Consider the following 15,902-nt stretch of genomic DNA (forward strand, 5'->3'; position numbering starts at 1 on the left):
CTCAGAATGGGAGAAAATATTTGCAAACAAAGCAACGGACAAAGGATTAATCTCCGAAATATATAAGCAGCTCATACAGGTCAATATCAAAAAAACAAACAACCCAATCAAAAAATGAGAAGACCTAAATAGACATTTCTCCAAAGAAGACATACAGATGGCCAAGAGGCACATGAAAAGCTGCTCAACATCACTAATTATTGGAGAAATGCAAATCAAAACTACAATGAAGTATTACCTCACACCAGTTAGAATGGGCATCATCAGAAAATCCACAAACAACAAATGCTAGAGAGGGTGTGGAGAAAAGGGAACCCTCTTGCACTGGTGGTGGGAATGTAAGTTGGTACAGCCACCATGGAGAACAGTATGGAGGTTCCTTAAAAAACTAAAAATAGAACTACCATATGATCCAGCAATCCCACTACTGGGCATATACCCTGAGAAAACCATAATTCAAAAAAACACGTGCACTCCAATGTTCACAGCAGCACTATTTACAATAGCCAGGGCATGGAAGCAACCTAAATGTCCATTAACAGAGGAATGGATAAAGATGTGGTACATATATACAATGGAATATTACTCAGCCATAAAAAGGAATGAAATTGGGTCATTTGTGGATGGACCTAGAGAATGTCATACAGAGTGAAGTAAGTCAGAAAGAGAAAAGCAAATATCGTATAATAACACACATATGTGGAATCTAGAAAAAGGTACAGATGATCTTATTTGCAAAGCAGAAATGGAGACACAGATGTAGAGAACAAATGTATGGATACCAAGGGGGAAAGGGGTGGGGTGCGAGGAACTGGGAGACTGGGATTGACACATATACGCTATTGATACTATGTATAAAATAGACAAATGATGGGAACATGCTATATAGCACAGGGAACTCTTCCTAATGCACTGTGGTAAATGCGAAGGAAATCCAAAAGGGAGGGGATATCTGTATGTGTGTGGCTGATTCATTTTGTGTGCAGCGGAGGCTAACACACCATTGTAAAGCAACTATACTCCAATAAAAATTAATTAAAAAAATAAAAACAAAAAAACCTTGCCTCATCCTTGGTCTCTGACTCCTGCTGGAAACAGCATTTCAGGTCACCAGCCTCCACACCCCCACGTACCCCCATCTCTCCAGGCCTGCAGAGGGCCCCCTGGGGCCAAGCAGCTCCTTAGTTGATGATTCAGGCTGCTGACACCCACTCAAGGCAGAGCCAGTCTCCTAGTGGGGGACCACAACAGCCTCCGTTTCTTCTAATGTAAATGGGGACAGTGCCACCCACCTTGGTGACACTAAGTGACGTCTGGCTCCAAGCTAGAAGGCCTGGTTTGGCCCCTATGGACCGCTGCACATCACTTGGACCTTGTGGGCCTCAGTTTTCTCATCTGCAAAGTGGGAACGATGTCACCTGCCTAGTCTGACTCCGGGGTTTTTGTAAGGAAAAAATGTGTTACTAGCTATAAAAGTGCCTGGTGGGCTACAAAGCACTTTGCAAATAGAAGACACAACCAAATTCATCTGTAAAAGGCATTTATTCTGAGAATCTAAAACCTGGACAGAGAATATTGAACTTCATAGAAAAAGCCTACACAGGATTTCGTCGTTTATTCCTAATACATTAACCACCTAATAATAAGGAAAAAAAGAGAAACTTTTAAAACAATATCGCTCCAGTCTGTCTGCAGTTATGTGATTTAAAATATCCCTGTTCTGTTGAGGTATAAGCTGCAAACTTTGGTCAAGTTAGAAACATTAACAAATCATTCCAAAAAACACAAAACTCCCCCCCCCCCAAAAAAACACAACCAAACCCTAAGTTATTAGCTTTCTCGGTACATATACAGTAACTACAAAAAAAAATTTCATTTAGAAAGGTTTTTTTTTTTTTTTTAAAGTTTCCCTCTTGTAATTCCCAATTGGCGAGTTGAAAATTCAACTTCGAGGATCGACAAAAGTCCCATCGTCCCCACTCGCTCACCCGGGGTCTCCAGGGAGGCGCTGGAGGACCACAGTTTGAGATTCTGGTTGGCACCGTCAACAATTCAGTGCTGAGAAAGAGCCCCGTGTTGAAGAAGGAAGGAGGGACCAAAGGCACTTGAACGTGGCCCCAGGCGTTTGCTTCCGTGGCGTCCAGAGGGGACGTCGCTGGGCCGCCCATCGGCCCCCATGGAGGGGAAGAGTCCAGCGGAGGTAGCTTCAGTGTGGCCCCAGCTCTCTGCTCGGGTGGCCGGTGGGGACGCAGAAGCAGCCCAGTGGGGGATGGCTTGGAGGCGGGGTGCGGGGGGGTTCAACCGGGCCCAACGGGACTTCTTCGCTTTTCCTTTGAACAGCTTTTCCTTTGAACACTTTCCTGCCGGCAGTGCAGGGCCAACACCACACCCAGGGCCACCGCCAGGCGGGATTTCACCTCTGGGGGCCTGACCCACCAACCTTGAAAAGATTGTTCTAGGCAGCCCGGCGCCGTCTTGCGAGTCAGCGGCCAGAACAGCTGAGAACCTGATGCTGGGAATTTCAGTGGCCTTCACGCCAAGTTGTTTCTAATTCCATCCTCAGAAGAAAAACAATTTTTTTGTTTGTTTGTTTTTTTCCGCTGATAAATTGCAGGCTTTTTATTTATTTCTTTCTTTTTAAAACCAAAATAAAAACATGGAGAAGTCCGACTTTCTTCCTTCCTTTGAGCCATAATACAAATTCCTGAAAATTTTATAGATTAAAAAAAAAAAACCCAAACCGGGAAGACGAGGCTTTTTTTTTTTTTTTTTAGGGAGTGGAGGAAAAACTACATGTTTAAGTTAAGCTCACTAACAACAAAATGGGGGCCACAGACCCCCCCCGATAACGTTTTTTTAAAAAAAACACACGGCGAGAAGTGCTTGAGGATCACCGTCCGCTCCCGTAGCCAGGGAAGAGCTGGTTGAGGACGGCCTGCAGTGGCTGGTTCACGTGCATGGTGTAGCTCCGGCCCAGGTCATAGCGGCAGGCCGGGCAGCTGAACACCTGGGCCCGGAAGGACCTGTCCAGGCAATCCTGCGGGAGAGCGGGTGGTGAGAGGTGCTCCTGGCCACCCACTGTCCCCCCGGGGCGGTGTCGGCAGCCCAGAGGCCCCTCCTGACCCTCAGTCTCCCTTGCCACTGCTGGCTGCCCATCACCAGCCCGGCTGCCCCAGGCTCAAAGACTCCAAGGTCGGGAATTCCCTGGCGGTCCAGTGGTTAGGACTCCGCACTTTCACTGCTATGGGAGCGGGTTCAATCCTTGGTCAGGGAACTAAGATCCCACAAGCCGAGCGGTGTGGCAAAAAAAAAAAAAAAAAGACTCCAAGGTCATCCCGGCCACCAGGCCCGTGTACCTGCAGGTCACACCACCTGACAGGTCCATGCCCTGGCTCTCTTGTCACCGTGCCTCGGCTCAAGTCCCCTCCTCAGAGGACCCCTCCTCGAAGCCCCTGGTACATCCCCGCCTCACCTCACCCTGTCTGCTTTCAAAACAGTACCTTCCGCCTTCTGGAATCATCTTGTCGACTAACCTGCTGGTGTGTAACACACCAGACACTCCCCAGGATGGGGGCTGTGTCTCCCTGAATCTCCCGACACCAAGCACAGGACCCAACCCAGAGTAGATGCTCAAGGAACATGTGTCGGTGAGAAGACGGAAGAAGAGGGAGGAAGGAGGGGGTCTGGATGCTGAGCCAGACTTCTGGGTTTGAACCCACTTGTCAACCCAGTGACGCCAGGGGAAGAGCCAGGTGGAGCCCGAGCTGTGAGGCTGACAGGCCCTACCTCCCCGTCGGAGCCACAGGCCGAAGACGCCATGGGGAGCGGGCACCTGCACAGGTGCACACACCTGAAGGATGGCGCCAGGCAGCTGGGTGAGGGGCAACACCAAGCTGGTGAAAACCTGCTGCTGCCACGTCATGCTACCGCTGGACGTAGACGACTGCTTTTGATCCCTATTTTTAAAAAGTCCTGGACTTCCCTGGTGGTCCAGTGGTTAAAAATCCACCTGTCGATGCAGGGGACACGGGTTCGAGTCCTGGTCCGGGAAGATCCCACATGCCGCGGAGCAACTAAGCCAGTGCGCCACAACTACTGAGCCTGCACTCTAGAGCCCATGAGCCACAACTACTGAGCCCGCACGCCTAGAGCCGGTGCTCTGCAACTACTGAGCCTGTGCTCTAGAGCCCACGTGCCACAACTATGGAGCCCACGGGCCACAACTACTGAAGCCCGTGTGCCACAACTACTGAGCCCGCCCTCCTAGAGCCCGTGCTCTGAAACAAAAGAAGCCACTGCAATGAGAAGCCTGTGCACCACAACAAAGAGTAGCCCCCGCTCGCCACAGCTAGAGAAAGTGCAAGCACAGCGATGAAGACCCAGCACAGTCAAAAAAATACAACAAAGACAAAAAAAAAACAAACTCCTGTGTTCTTGTCCAATATAAAGTCTACAGCCTAATCCCAGGCACGAGAGGTAGTGCTTTCTGCTCAACACACTAAGACTTGGGTTCAAAATCAGGTTCTGGATCGCTGCACGATTCACAATGGCCAAAAGGTGGTAACACCAAGAGTCCATCCACGGATGATGGCTAAACACAATGTGGTCCATCCACGCGCTGCCATGTGACTCAGCCTTCAAAAGGAAAGAGGTTTTGACACACGTGACAACATGGATGAGCCTGAACACGATGCTCAGTGAGAGAAGCCAGACACAGAAGGACAGACACTGTCTGATTCCACTCATGCAAGGTCCCTAGAGAGTGAGATCCACAGAGACAGGAAGTAGATGGTTAGGGGCCAGGGGCTGGGGGAGGGGCTGGGGAGTGAGTGTTTCATGGGGACAGAGTTTCAGTTTGGGAAGATGAGAAAGTTCTGAAGATGGATGGTGGGGATGGTTGCACAACAGTGTGAATGTACTTAATACCACTGAGCTGTGCACCTAAAAAATAGTTAAAACGGTAAAGGTTATGTTATCTGTATATTACCACAGTGAAAATATTTTAATAGAGTAAAAACAAAATCAAATGCTGGGACGTCAGGGTGGAGGGTCAAAGCCATTTCCCCACAGCCCCTCAGACGCTGAGCTCACTGGAGACGAACGACAGTCGTGAGGATGCCCAGGACAGACACGCACTCACCAGGGCCACCTCCTTCACACTGGCGGCACAGCGGCCGCGGGTGTGGTGACTCCCTGAGCCGCTCGGCCTGACCTCGCACGCGCCCCGCGTCTCAGTGTCCAACTGCGCGCTGGCCGGGTACACCTCAAAGCCAGAAGGGTGCTGTGATGCCCCTTTCCACGGGGCAAAGGGGCTCAGCACGGTTACAGGCTTTCCAAGGTCACACAGCCAGAAGGGCAAAGCCGGAGGTCAAAGCCACACTGCCGACCCCGACGATGTGTTCTCACCCCGCCCCGCCAAGCCTCTGAGCCCCCTCGGGCTCCACACGGCCTCAGACACCCAGGGGCATCTCTCCTGGCCACACAGCTGAAGGGCCTCGGTCAGGCCACATGGCACGACTGCTGCCCAAGTGTCCATGTTCTCAGAGTCCATCCCCTGGTCTGATAAGTGACCCGACGCCCTGGACCAAGACGGCCCCGAGGCGAGAGAGCAGCTCAGAGACCCAGGGTGACCGGGAGGCAGGGACAGTCCCTTCTAAATTACGTGCCTACACTGCCCATGAGTTCCTACTGACCGACTCTGGCCAGAAGGCACTGCAAAGACACCATACACGCAGACCAGCGCTTCCCAAGTTGGGGGACCCCTGGGACCGAGTGGGTGGGGCCTCAGATGCTGCTCAGCCCCCCAGCACTCAGGACACCCCATGGTGTGTTCACTCTGGTGTCGTTCACCCCACGACAGAGAACGATCCGGCCCCAAACGTCAGCACTGCTTGGGGAGAGACCCTGGTCTGGCCCAATCTCAGCCCCTCCCAATCTCTTCTTTCAAAAGCATCAGATCAGGTACTGTTTCCCTCCTAAGGCTGACCACTGGCCAGAACCCTCCAGACCCACCACCCGGCCCCCCTACCCTGCCCTTGTCCCCAAGAGGCCCTGGCTACTCCAACATGCCTGTGGGTCTAAGCTTCTGCACAGGTCACTCTGCCTACCTGGGATGCTGCCCCAAGGACCGCCTCAGGTGGCAGGTTAATGCCACCTCCTCCAGGAAGCCTTCCTCCCTGCTCCTCTAGGGGATAAGCGCCTCAGGCATCTCCAGCCCAGCCCACTTAGTCATTTAGTATGACCAGATCCCAGGCCAGGACAATAGCCCAACCTCTCCCACACCGGACCTCCAGGCATCTAAGAGGCTGGAGAGGACCAGTGCGTGGCCCCCAAGGAAAGTAGGCGCCGACCTGTTGAAGGCACAACAGAGGGCCGGTGTGGCTGGAGGTTCGGGACGATGGCAGGGTGGGCAGTGGCTGGGTGAGGAGTTTGCGTTGGATTCTGGGGCAACAGGAGGGTGGGGAGCAGGGAGCGAGTGATGGGCGCCTGTGATTAAGGCTGGGGTGCTACTGTAACCCAGGTCACCTGGAAAAGAGACCCTCAATCCCCTCGAAGGGCCGGGGGCGGGAGGTGCAGAAGCAAAACCGGCAAGCCCAGGTTGGCAGCGTGGGTCCGATCACCCCTCCAGGACCTCCCGTCTGGGGCCCTCAGTGCCCACTCACCTTGCACACGGTGTGCTGGCACACGGTCGTGATCGGGCGGTACACCAACTCCTGGCAACAAATACACTGGAACGCCTCCTCCACTTTGCTTAGGAATTTCTGGAAGCAGAGGAGAGGGTGCATGAGCCCGGCAAAGGCTCAGTTCCCCAGAGTGAACGAGCACGACGGGTCCCCAGGCTCCCTGCTTAGCCCTCGCCCGGCCCGAATCTCATCCTCCGGCACCGGAGCACACGCAGGCTGGAGATCAAGACCGCACTCCATCAGCGCTTCTCTCGGCACAGAGCCCAGCCCTGCGACACACGGCACCGCCTGCCTGCCGCCCACTGCTCAGATCCCGGGCTCCAGCAGCGGATGAGACAGAGAAACGCCTGCCTTCTTGGAGCCTGGGGCCCAGCGGGGAAGACCAGAGATTAAGCAGGTGAAAGACAGAAAGGTCACAGCAGTGCTGGGGAAAGGACAGCAGGGAGCCCCAGAAGGAGGGCGGTCAGAGTCCCCCTGTGGAGAAGGTGACCTGTCAGCAGAGAGACCCGAAGGACGTGGGGCGGCTGAATCACAGCCTCCTAAGATGTCCACGTTCGAATCCCGGGACCTGTGGACGTGTCACCTCATGGGGCAGAGGGGACTTCGCAGGTGGGGTTAAGGCCCTTGAGACAGGGATGACCCTGGATTCCCCGGGGAGCCCAACGTCATCACAGGGTCCTTGTAAGAGGGAGGCGGGAGGGTCAGAGGCAGAGAGAGACGGGAGATGCTGCGCTGCTGGCTGTGAGGATGCAGGTGGGGCCGCGAGCCAGGGATGAGGTGCCTCCAGAAGCTGGAAAAGGCGGGAACCGATGCTGCCCTGGAGCCTCCGGAAGGACCAGCCCTGCCCACACTTGGATTTTACCCCTAAAGGCTCACTTGTTAGGGCAGCCACAGTGATTTCATGCCGGAGGGAGACTGAGCCGGGAGGGGTGGGGTGGAGGGTACTCCCCCAAAGAGAAACCCACAAGGGCAGAGGCCGTGCAACGGCATGACCAGGAGGAAGAGTCCAGAAGGAGAGGACGTCAGCAGTAACGGGCCGCTCGCCCAGGGCTCAGAGGATCTGGGTTTGACCCTGACCGTGAGCCATGGAGAGCCAATCCCCACCAGGCAGGGGCAGCCAGAGGATGCTGAGCCACTCACTTCCAGTGACCCATCAATGTCACTCACCCCACTAAGGCAGGAGGATCAAAAAAAAGACAGCGCCGGTTTGGCGGTTCCTCAGAAATTTGAACACAGAATGACTTCATGATCCGGCAATCCCACTTCTGGGTTTATGCCCAAGAGAACTGAAGACAGGGCCGCAGAGACTTGCCCACCTGTGTTCACAGCAGCACTGTTCACAACAGCCAAAAGCTGGAAGCAACCCAAGTGTCCACTGAGAGATGATGGATAAACAAATTCCATCTGTACAGTGGAATATTACACAGCCTTAAAAAAGGAAGGAGAGTCTGACACCTGCCACAACACGGATGGACCCTGAGGACATGATGCTCAGTGAGAGAAACCAGACACAGAAGGACACACACTGTCTGATTCCACTCATGTGAGGTCCCTAGAGGAGTCGGATCCACTGAGACAGGAAGTAGATGGTGGGGGCCAGGGGCTGGGGGAGGGGCTGGGGAGTCAGCGTTTCATGGGGACAGAGTTTCAGTTTGGGAAGATGAGAAAGTTCTGGAGACAATGGTGCGGATGGTTGCACGACAGGCTTAATGCCACTGAGCTGTGCACTTCAAATAGTTCAGATGGTCAGTTTCATGTTTTCCCTATTTTATCACAATGGAAAGAAAGAGGCCCCCGCCGCCCGGGCGAGGGAGGGGGGCTCACCGGCCCGTCCTTGAGTGACTTCAGGATCTCCGTCCACAGCTTTGTGTTGCTCTTGTCCTCCTTGATGAGGCTGCTCTGCTGGGTGGTGAGGCTGTAGGGCTCCACCTTGGTCTTCTTGGGTGCCCCTCGCGAGGACCCGTCGCCTCCTGGGACAGAGCAGGGCGGGTGAGGGTGGAGGCCCCCCCCACCCCTCCCCCCAAGCACGAGGATGGGGTCCCGAGTACGAGGACGGCCGCTGAGACACCCACCAGCCGACTTGCTTTTCCGCTTGCCCTTCCTGGGGGACGCGAAGTCCTCCTCCCCGTCGTCCTCCTTCTCCAGGGCTTCCGTCTTGCTGTTTTCCTTCTCCTTCTCCCTCCTGGCCAGGGCCTCCAGGTAGCCTTCCGGGTACTGTGAGGAGGAGAAGACAGGACGGTCACCCCTACCCGGTCCCCAGCCGGGCCCCAGAGACGGACTCTGTGCTCCCTTGGCCTCAGCTCAGAGGCCTGCACCAACTTAACTCTGGAGCAGTAACTAGGCACAGAAACTCACAGGAACAAACGTTAATGGCACAGCGGCAGTGAGCGAGGTAACGCACGGTAGAGGCCCACCACCAGATCAAGCAAAGAAGACAGTCTTTTTCCTTTTGTTTTATTTTTTGGGTTTTTTTGGCCGTGCCCCACGGCTTGTAGGATAGGATCTTGGTTCCCTGACCAGGGATTGAACCCTTGGCCTCAGCAGTGAAAGCGTCGAGTCCTAACCACTGGATGGCCAGGGAACTCCCAAGACAGTCTTGGTATCTTTCCGTTTCGGTAAGAAGTAGGCAAACTTTTCAAGCCAGGGGCCAGGCAGTAAAAGTTTCGGGCTCTGTGGGGACAAAAGCCGGCCCAGCCCCTGTGGGATTGAATGGGCGTGGCTGGGCCCCAGGAAGACTTCGTTTACTCACCACTGGCCCAGGGCCTTAGCTCCACAACCCAATTCTGATGGGTCTTGGACTCCTCTGAGCCCCATCAGGCATTATCTAATTAGAAATGGAATTCTAAGGCACCTACAACCACTTCCGATTCTCCAGTGTTTCATCAAGAAACCCTCAAGCTTTTCTAGCAACACAAACTTGCAATGAAGGCCTAACTTCTAAATAAAACATCCTCCTCTCACCAAACAGTGACATGTCTGACCCATGGCTGGCTCTCCCCAGTTCCTCCGCCTCTAAAAGTCCCTGTGTTTGTGACCACCTAGAGGGGTGGGACAGGGAGGGTGGGAGGGAGACGCAAGAGGGAGGAGATATGGGGACATATGTATATGTATAGCTGATTCACTTTGTTATAAGGCAGAAACTAACACACCATTGTAAAGCAGTTATACTCCAATAAAGATGTTAAAAAATAATAATAATAAATAAATAAATAAAATAAAATAAAATACAATTCCCTGTGGAACAACCAGTGTGTTCAAAAGGCAACTCTTTGTGGCCTCCCGGTGGGGGGGCAGGGGGTGGGGCGGGGTAGGTGCTATCAGACTCTCAACAGCAATTAAGATTCCTTAAATAGTCCCACCACGACTTATCAGCTGGAAATCGGATCACCAGGAGGAACAGAAAACACCATAATTATAGTGCAAAAAAGCCGTACTCTGCACGCACTGGGCGAACTCTTGAAGACGGAGGATTCTGCTGCTATGAAGAGGTGAGTGATTGCTCCAGGGGATCAGTCCACCCTATCTTTACATTCAGACCTTGCTCTATTCTATATTTAGACCAATTTTATTGGTTTGTCTGCTTTGGGGGTAGGGAGAGGTGATGGACAGACAGGAGAAAGAGAGATGGGGGACTTCCCTGGAGGTCCAGTGGTTAAGACTCGCCTTTCAATGAAGGGGGCACAGGTTCAATCCCTGGTCAGAGAGATCCTGCATGCTGCAAGGTGCGGTCAAAAAGAAACAAAAAAACAAAGAGACAGGGAAGAGAGGGAGGAGAAGAGGGGATGGGAGGGGACTGGCCAAGAGAGAGGAGACCGGACTCCAGATTGATTTCGGATAAGCTCTTCAAACACAGCTCAGATAAGGAAGCCCAGCTCTCAGCTCTAACATCACAAAGCAAAGACGCAAAGCTGCCTGATCCACCCCTCCCCTATATCCACTGGCTGAAGGACAGGGATGGTACAGCCAGCGAGGTGTCACCAGCTCACAGCCTGGAAATCGTCCGGGATGAGAAAAACCCCAGAGAGCATGGCTCCCCGCTCAGACGCTCCCGGCCCAGGCCCCGGGCACGAGCTCCAGCTGTGAGCACAGGCCTGGACGCACCTGCATGGTCAGCCCCAGCTTCTTGATCCGGTCCTTCCCCTCCTTGGTCCAGGGCCCCGGCTCGACGTCATCCCTGCGCAGGAGGAAGCGCCACACCAGGAAGCCGGACTTGCCCTTCTCAGGCCAGTACCTCACGACCTGTGGGAAGAAGCGCGGGGTCAGTGACCTGGGGGCCAGGGGCGGGGGGCAGGCACGGGGGCCCCCACTCACCTTGTAGATGCCGTCATACCGGTTGCCCTCGATGGGGGCGTACTTGCTGTGCTTGCGGCCCTTGACGTTCCGCACCACCCGGACCGGCTTCCCCGACCGCCAGTCCTTGGCCTCGGCCCCTTTGAGGTCGTTGATGGGGGCAAAGCAGTTCAGAGCCAGCGCCCTGCGGGGAGAGCCGGGCCCACACGCTGGACTGCATCCCCCAGAGAGAGGGGGTCGCGGCGTCCCAAGCCCCCCCCCGCCCCCGAACATGTGACCTTTGGAAAGTCAGAGCTTGCAGATGAAGTCAAGTTCGGAGGCGGTCAGAATGGATTAGGGTGGGCCCTAAACCCAATGACCGGTGTCCTTATAAGGAAAGGGAAACTGAGGGAGTTCCCCGGTGGGAACTCAGCGCTCTCACTCTCGAGGGCCCGGGTTCAATTCCACGTCGGGGAACTAAGATCCCACATCCCACAAGCCACACCGAGACATGGCCCCAAAAAAAAGAAGAAAAAATTTTTTAAATAAATAATTAAAAAATAAAAATTAGGACTTCCCTGGTGGCACAGTGGTTAAGGATCTGCCTGCCAATTCAGGGAACACGGGTTCGAGCCCTGGTCTGGGAAGATCCCACGTGCTGCAGAGTAACTAAGCCCATGCGCCACAACTACTGAGCCTGCGCTCTAGAGCCTGCAAGCCACAACTACTGAAGGCTGCGTGCCACAACTACTGAAGCCCGCGCACCTAGAGCCCGTGCTCCGCAACAAGGGAAGCCACCGCAATGAGAAGCCCGCATACCACAACGAAGAGCAGCCCCCGCTCGCCGCAACTAGAGAAAGCCCGCGCGCAGCAACAAAGACCCAACGCAGCCAAAAATAAATAAACAATTTAAAAAAAATAATAAATAAATAAAAATTAAAACTAAATAAAAAAAGAAAACAGACACACTAGGGGACAGGGCCCCATGAAGACTGAGGCAGGGCTTGGAGAGTCACATCTACAAGCCAAGGGACACCAAGGAAGGACCCTCCCCTGGAGGTTCCAGATGGAGGACAGCCCCGAGACACCTTGACTTTGGACTCTGGGCCTCCGGAATTAGGCAAGAATAAATTCCTGTTGTTCTAAACCACCCAGTTGTGCAGTGTTTTGGTACCAGAGCCACAGGACACTAACACGATGTGGGGGAAGACGTCACCCAGGAGAAAGCAGGTGGCACACAAACGCGGCCTGGGCCGGCAAGCCTGTCCCGACAAGGGGCACAGCGGCCTGGGGTCGGTGGACCGGAGGTCAGCTCAGCATCTGATGCAACGCCGCCACCTTCCTCAGGTGAGCAAGAAAGAGAGCTGCCACTGCACAGCTGTTCTCCCGTGCAGATGGCGGTTGGTAAAGAACGGATTTCTTAGAGTTTTAAGTCCAGACTTTTATCACTGCTCACGAGCAGTTCCTCACACTGTCAAATCTCCTCCGAAAATGAGACTTTTCTTTTTTTCTTGGCTGCCCCATGTGGCATGCGGGATCTTAGTTCCCCAACCAGGGATCGAACCCGCGCCCCCTGCACTGGAAGCACGGAGTCTTAACCGCTGGATCACCAGAGAAGTCCCCAAAATGAGACTTTTTTAAAATGGCTAGCGAAATTTAAATATTCTACTAGACTAATACATGCATGAAAATGAACCCTTCCCTCTTTTTTAAAGAAAGATATTTAGGCAAAGAGCTTTCTGGAAAGAAATACCAATTTGTATTTCTACCAACAGTGGAACGCTAGTCTATGCCTTGGCATTTCTCAACACTGGAGAATTTGGGGCCAACTTTACAGGGTAAATAAATAGTATCTCATCATTACCTCAATGTGTTATTTCTTTGATCACTAAAGGTGAACAAATTTTCATGGCCACTGTAGATCTGTGTTACTTGGCAGAATGATTTGCATGTCCTTTGCTTTTTTCTGTTAGTTTTTCTTATTGATTTGCAACACAGCTCTTTACATATAATGGCATAACCATCATCAGGTGTCATGTTTGTGGCAGACTTTTCCCCCAAGAGTCACCTGCCTTTACATTGTACTTATGGGTTTTATTGGTATAATTTATAATACTTAGGTCATCAAATCTCTGTCTTTTCCTTTGGGCTCTGTGATGCTGTATCCCATCCTGTAATCGAGGCTCAGCAAACTCCTGCCCACCTTGTGGTGTTGCAGATAAAGTTCTACTGCAACAGAGCTGCCCACACTCTTTTACATGTGCTCTGTGGCTGCTCACGTGCTATGACGGCAGAATTGAGTGGTTGCCACAGAGACCGTGCGGCCCACAAAGCCAAATACGTTTATTATCTGGCCTTTTGGGGGAAAAGTTTGCTTCAGTGCATCTGACTGACTCACAGGTGGACAGAGTAGGGAAGAGATGGACATTCGTGGTCCCTACGTTCCATCACAATCTTAATGGGAATCTAACTTCCTGCACATGAAAGCCCCAAATGGGACCCATCCCCTCCCCTGTGAAGCCACCAGAGGACAAGGCAGACAGACACGTGCTGGTGAAGATACAGGAACACTCGATTCTGCAAACCTGTTGGTGTTGGTGAGTTTCTGATCACAAGACTGCTCTGCAGTCCGCTTGTTACCGGAAAGGTCTCGTCCACCACTACCTGTGTAGGTGAACGAGTTCCCGTGGTCCTGAAACAGATACGGAGGGCAGGCTGAACCCTCCGCACAGAGGAGAGGAGAGACCCACTCAAAACAAACCCACACACACCCGTCAGGATGTCAACCGTCAAAGAATCAGGATGTCAGGATCAACTACCAAAGAAACAGATAATAACAAGTGTCGGTGACAGTGTGGAGAAACTAGAACCCTGTGCACAGCTGGTAGGGATGGAAAATGGTGCAGCTGCTGTGGAAAACAGTATGGAGGTTCCTCAACAAACTAAAAACAGAATCACCATATGATCCGGCAATCACACTTCTTTATACCCAGAAGAACTGAAAACAGGGACTTGAAGAGATTTTTGCAGATCCAGGTTCATAGCATTACTCACAGTAGCTAAAATGTGGAAACAACCCAGGCATCCACTGATGCATGACTGGATGAACAAAAATGTGGTCCGTCCACACACTGGAATATTGTTAAGCCTTAAAAAGGAAGGAGATTCTGGGCTTCCCTGGTGGCGCAGTGGTTGAGAGTCCACCTGCCGCTGCAGGGGACACGGGTTGGTGCCCCGGTCCGGGAAGATCCCACGTGCCACGGAGCGGCTGGGCCCGTGAGCCATGGCCGCTGAGCCTGCGCGTCCGGAGCCTGTGCTCCGCAACAGGAGAGGCCACAGCAGTGAGAGGCCCGCGTACCACAAAAAAAAAAAAAAAAAAAGGAAGGAGATTCTGACACATGCTACACCGTGGATGGACCTTGAGGACATGATGCTCAGTGAGATAATCCAGACACAAAAGGACGAATACTGTGATTCCACTCACAGGAGGTCCCTAGAGAATCAGATCCACAGAGACAGGAAGTAGATGGTAAGGACAGGGGCTGGGGGAGGGGATGGAGAGTCAGCGTTTCCTGGGGACAGAGTCTCAGTTTGGGAAGACGAGAAAGTTCTGGAGATGGACCGTGGGGATGGTTGCACGACAGTGTGAATGTGCTTAATGTCACTGAGCGTGCTCTTAAAAATAATTAAGATGGTTAAGTTTTACACTGAGTATTTGCCACAATTACATAAAAACAAGACCAGCTTCCCACACTCACCACGTCGTCCTCATACCCTCCAGCCAGGACCAGGGAGTACGCCCCATCATTGCTCCGGCCGTGGATGCCCGCCACATGAGGTCGATGGACCCCAGACTCGCTGACCTGTGAACACCACCGAGAAATAAGTGGCACCTCCTGGACCAGCCGCTGCTCGACGGCCCTCTTCGCTCCCGCCTTTGGAGCCAGCGCCTGACTCCTTCCACTGAAAGCATCACTTCTGTTATGAGAACCTCTGCCCCCGAGAGATCGAGTCCTGGCCATGCCAGGGAAGGACCTGGCGTGAATCCCCAGCCTCCTGCCCTTGGGATAGCCCTCCCCAGTGGAGGGGCTCCTGGAAGGCCGGGGCCCGACGTCTGCAGGTACCTGGACTCTGAACCTCCACATGGTGCCCACGGGGATGCCCGGGATGGGGCCAAAGTGGTTGGACGGCACGATGGTGCACTCCTTGGTGCGGCCCACGCACGCCATGCCCTGTCCATTCCAAAACAGAGGGGAGAGCAGCGTGAACGGCCGCAGGGGTGTGGGGGGCGGCAGGGGCGCACGGGGCGCGGGGGCCCCTCACCTTGCCCCAGTCCCGCTGAGAGGACGACGTGGCCGACGCCATCTTCGCCTTCTTCTTACTCTCCTTCAGCTTCTCGCCTGCCTGCACCACCTCGCTGGAGTCGATCCGGCACTCAGGGCAGTACCTGTGACCACAGGGACGTCACCCTCTGCCCGTGGCTGCACGGCCACCTCCTTCCAGCCCCCTGCCGTCCTGTGCATCCAAGACCGGGGCAGCGGCAGGGGGCTGAACTTGAATCCACGAGCGTGACATAAGAAAGCGAGTTCCTCGGTCGCACGGGCCACATCTGAAGTAGCCGCGTGTGGCGAGTGGCGCCCGTGGTGGACGGTGGACCCTGACCCCCTCCCGCTGGTAATGGCAGTGCCTCCCACGACAAGGCCAAGTCCAGCCGGCACGTGGCAAACTCACAGGGCAGCTCGACGGCACCTGCTCCCTGCCGTGGACTCGGTTTCCCCAACTCCACAGGGAGGGGACGGTGCAAACGACAGCCACTGCCATTAGCAGATCGGGGTTCTCAGACCACAGCCCAGTGTCACAACCGTCCCCTCCAGCGCTGGGGACACCCGCTGCATTCCTGCCCGCCTTGCCTCCTCCCTGCAGGGAGCCAGGGCCCAGGCCTCGCACCCG

The 15,902-nt window shown here is 53.8% G+C and overlaps 1 protein-coding gene across 3 annotated transcripts in view; it reads right to left on the bottom strand.

The window, feature by feature from the left end:
• Positions 1-1,523: 1,523 nt before the first annotated feature.
• UHRF1 (ubiquitin like with PHD and ring finger domains 1) overlaps positions 1,524-15,902 on the bottom strand; it is a 33,062-nt gene continuing 18,683 nt past the window's right edge. For 2 of the 3 annotated variants that reach the window (XM_067734095.1, XM_067734094.1), the window contains exons 8-16: positions 15,276-15,399; positions 15,077-15,184; positions 14,711-14,815; positions 13,538-13,644; positions 10,785-11,157; positions 8,756-8,897; positions 8,508-8,653; positions 6,663-6,761; positions 1,524-3,037 (exon numbers count right to left, since the gene is read on the bottom strand). In XM_067734095.1, the coding sequence (XP_067590196.1) occupies positions 2,891-3,037; positions 6,663-6,761; positions 8,508-8,653; positions 8,756-8,897; positions 10,785-11,157; positions 13,538-13,644; positions 14,711-14,815; positions 15,077-15,184; positions 15,276-15,399 (1,351 nt within the window). In that variant the 3' untranslated portion in view covers positions 1,524-2,890. The remainder of the gene's footprint in view (positions 3,038-6,662; positions 6,762-8,507; positions 8,654-8,755; positions 8,898-10,784; positions 11,158-13,537; positions 13,645-14,710; positions 14,816-15,076; positions 15,185-15,275; positions 15,400-15,902) is intronic. The other variant, XM_067734096.1, reaches the window with a different exon arrangement.

The sequence above is a fragment of the Pseudorca crassidens genome, chromosome 3 (assembly GCF_039906515.1).
Source record: "Pseudorca crassidens isolate mPseCra1 chromosome 3, mPseCra1.hap1, whole genome shotgun sequence".
NCBI lineage: Eukaryota > Metazoa > Chordata > Mammalia > Artiodactyla > Delphinidae > Pseudorca > Pseudorca crassidens.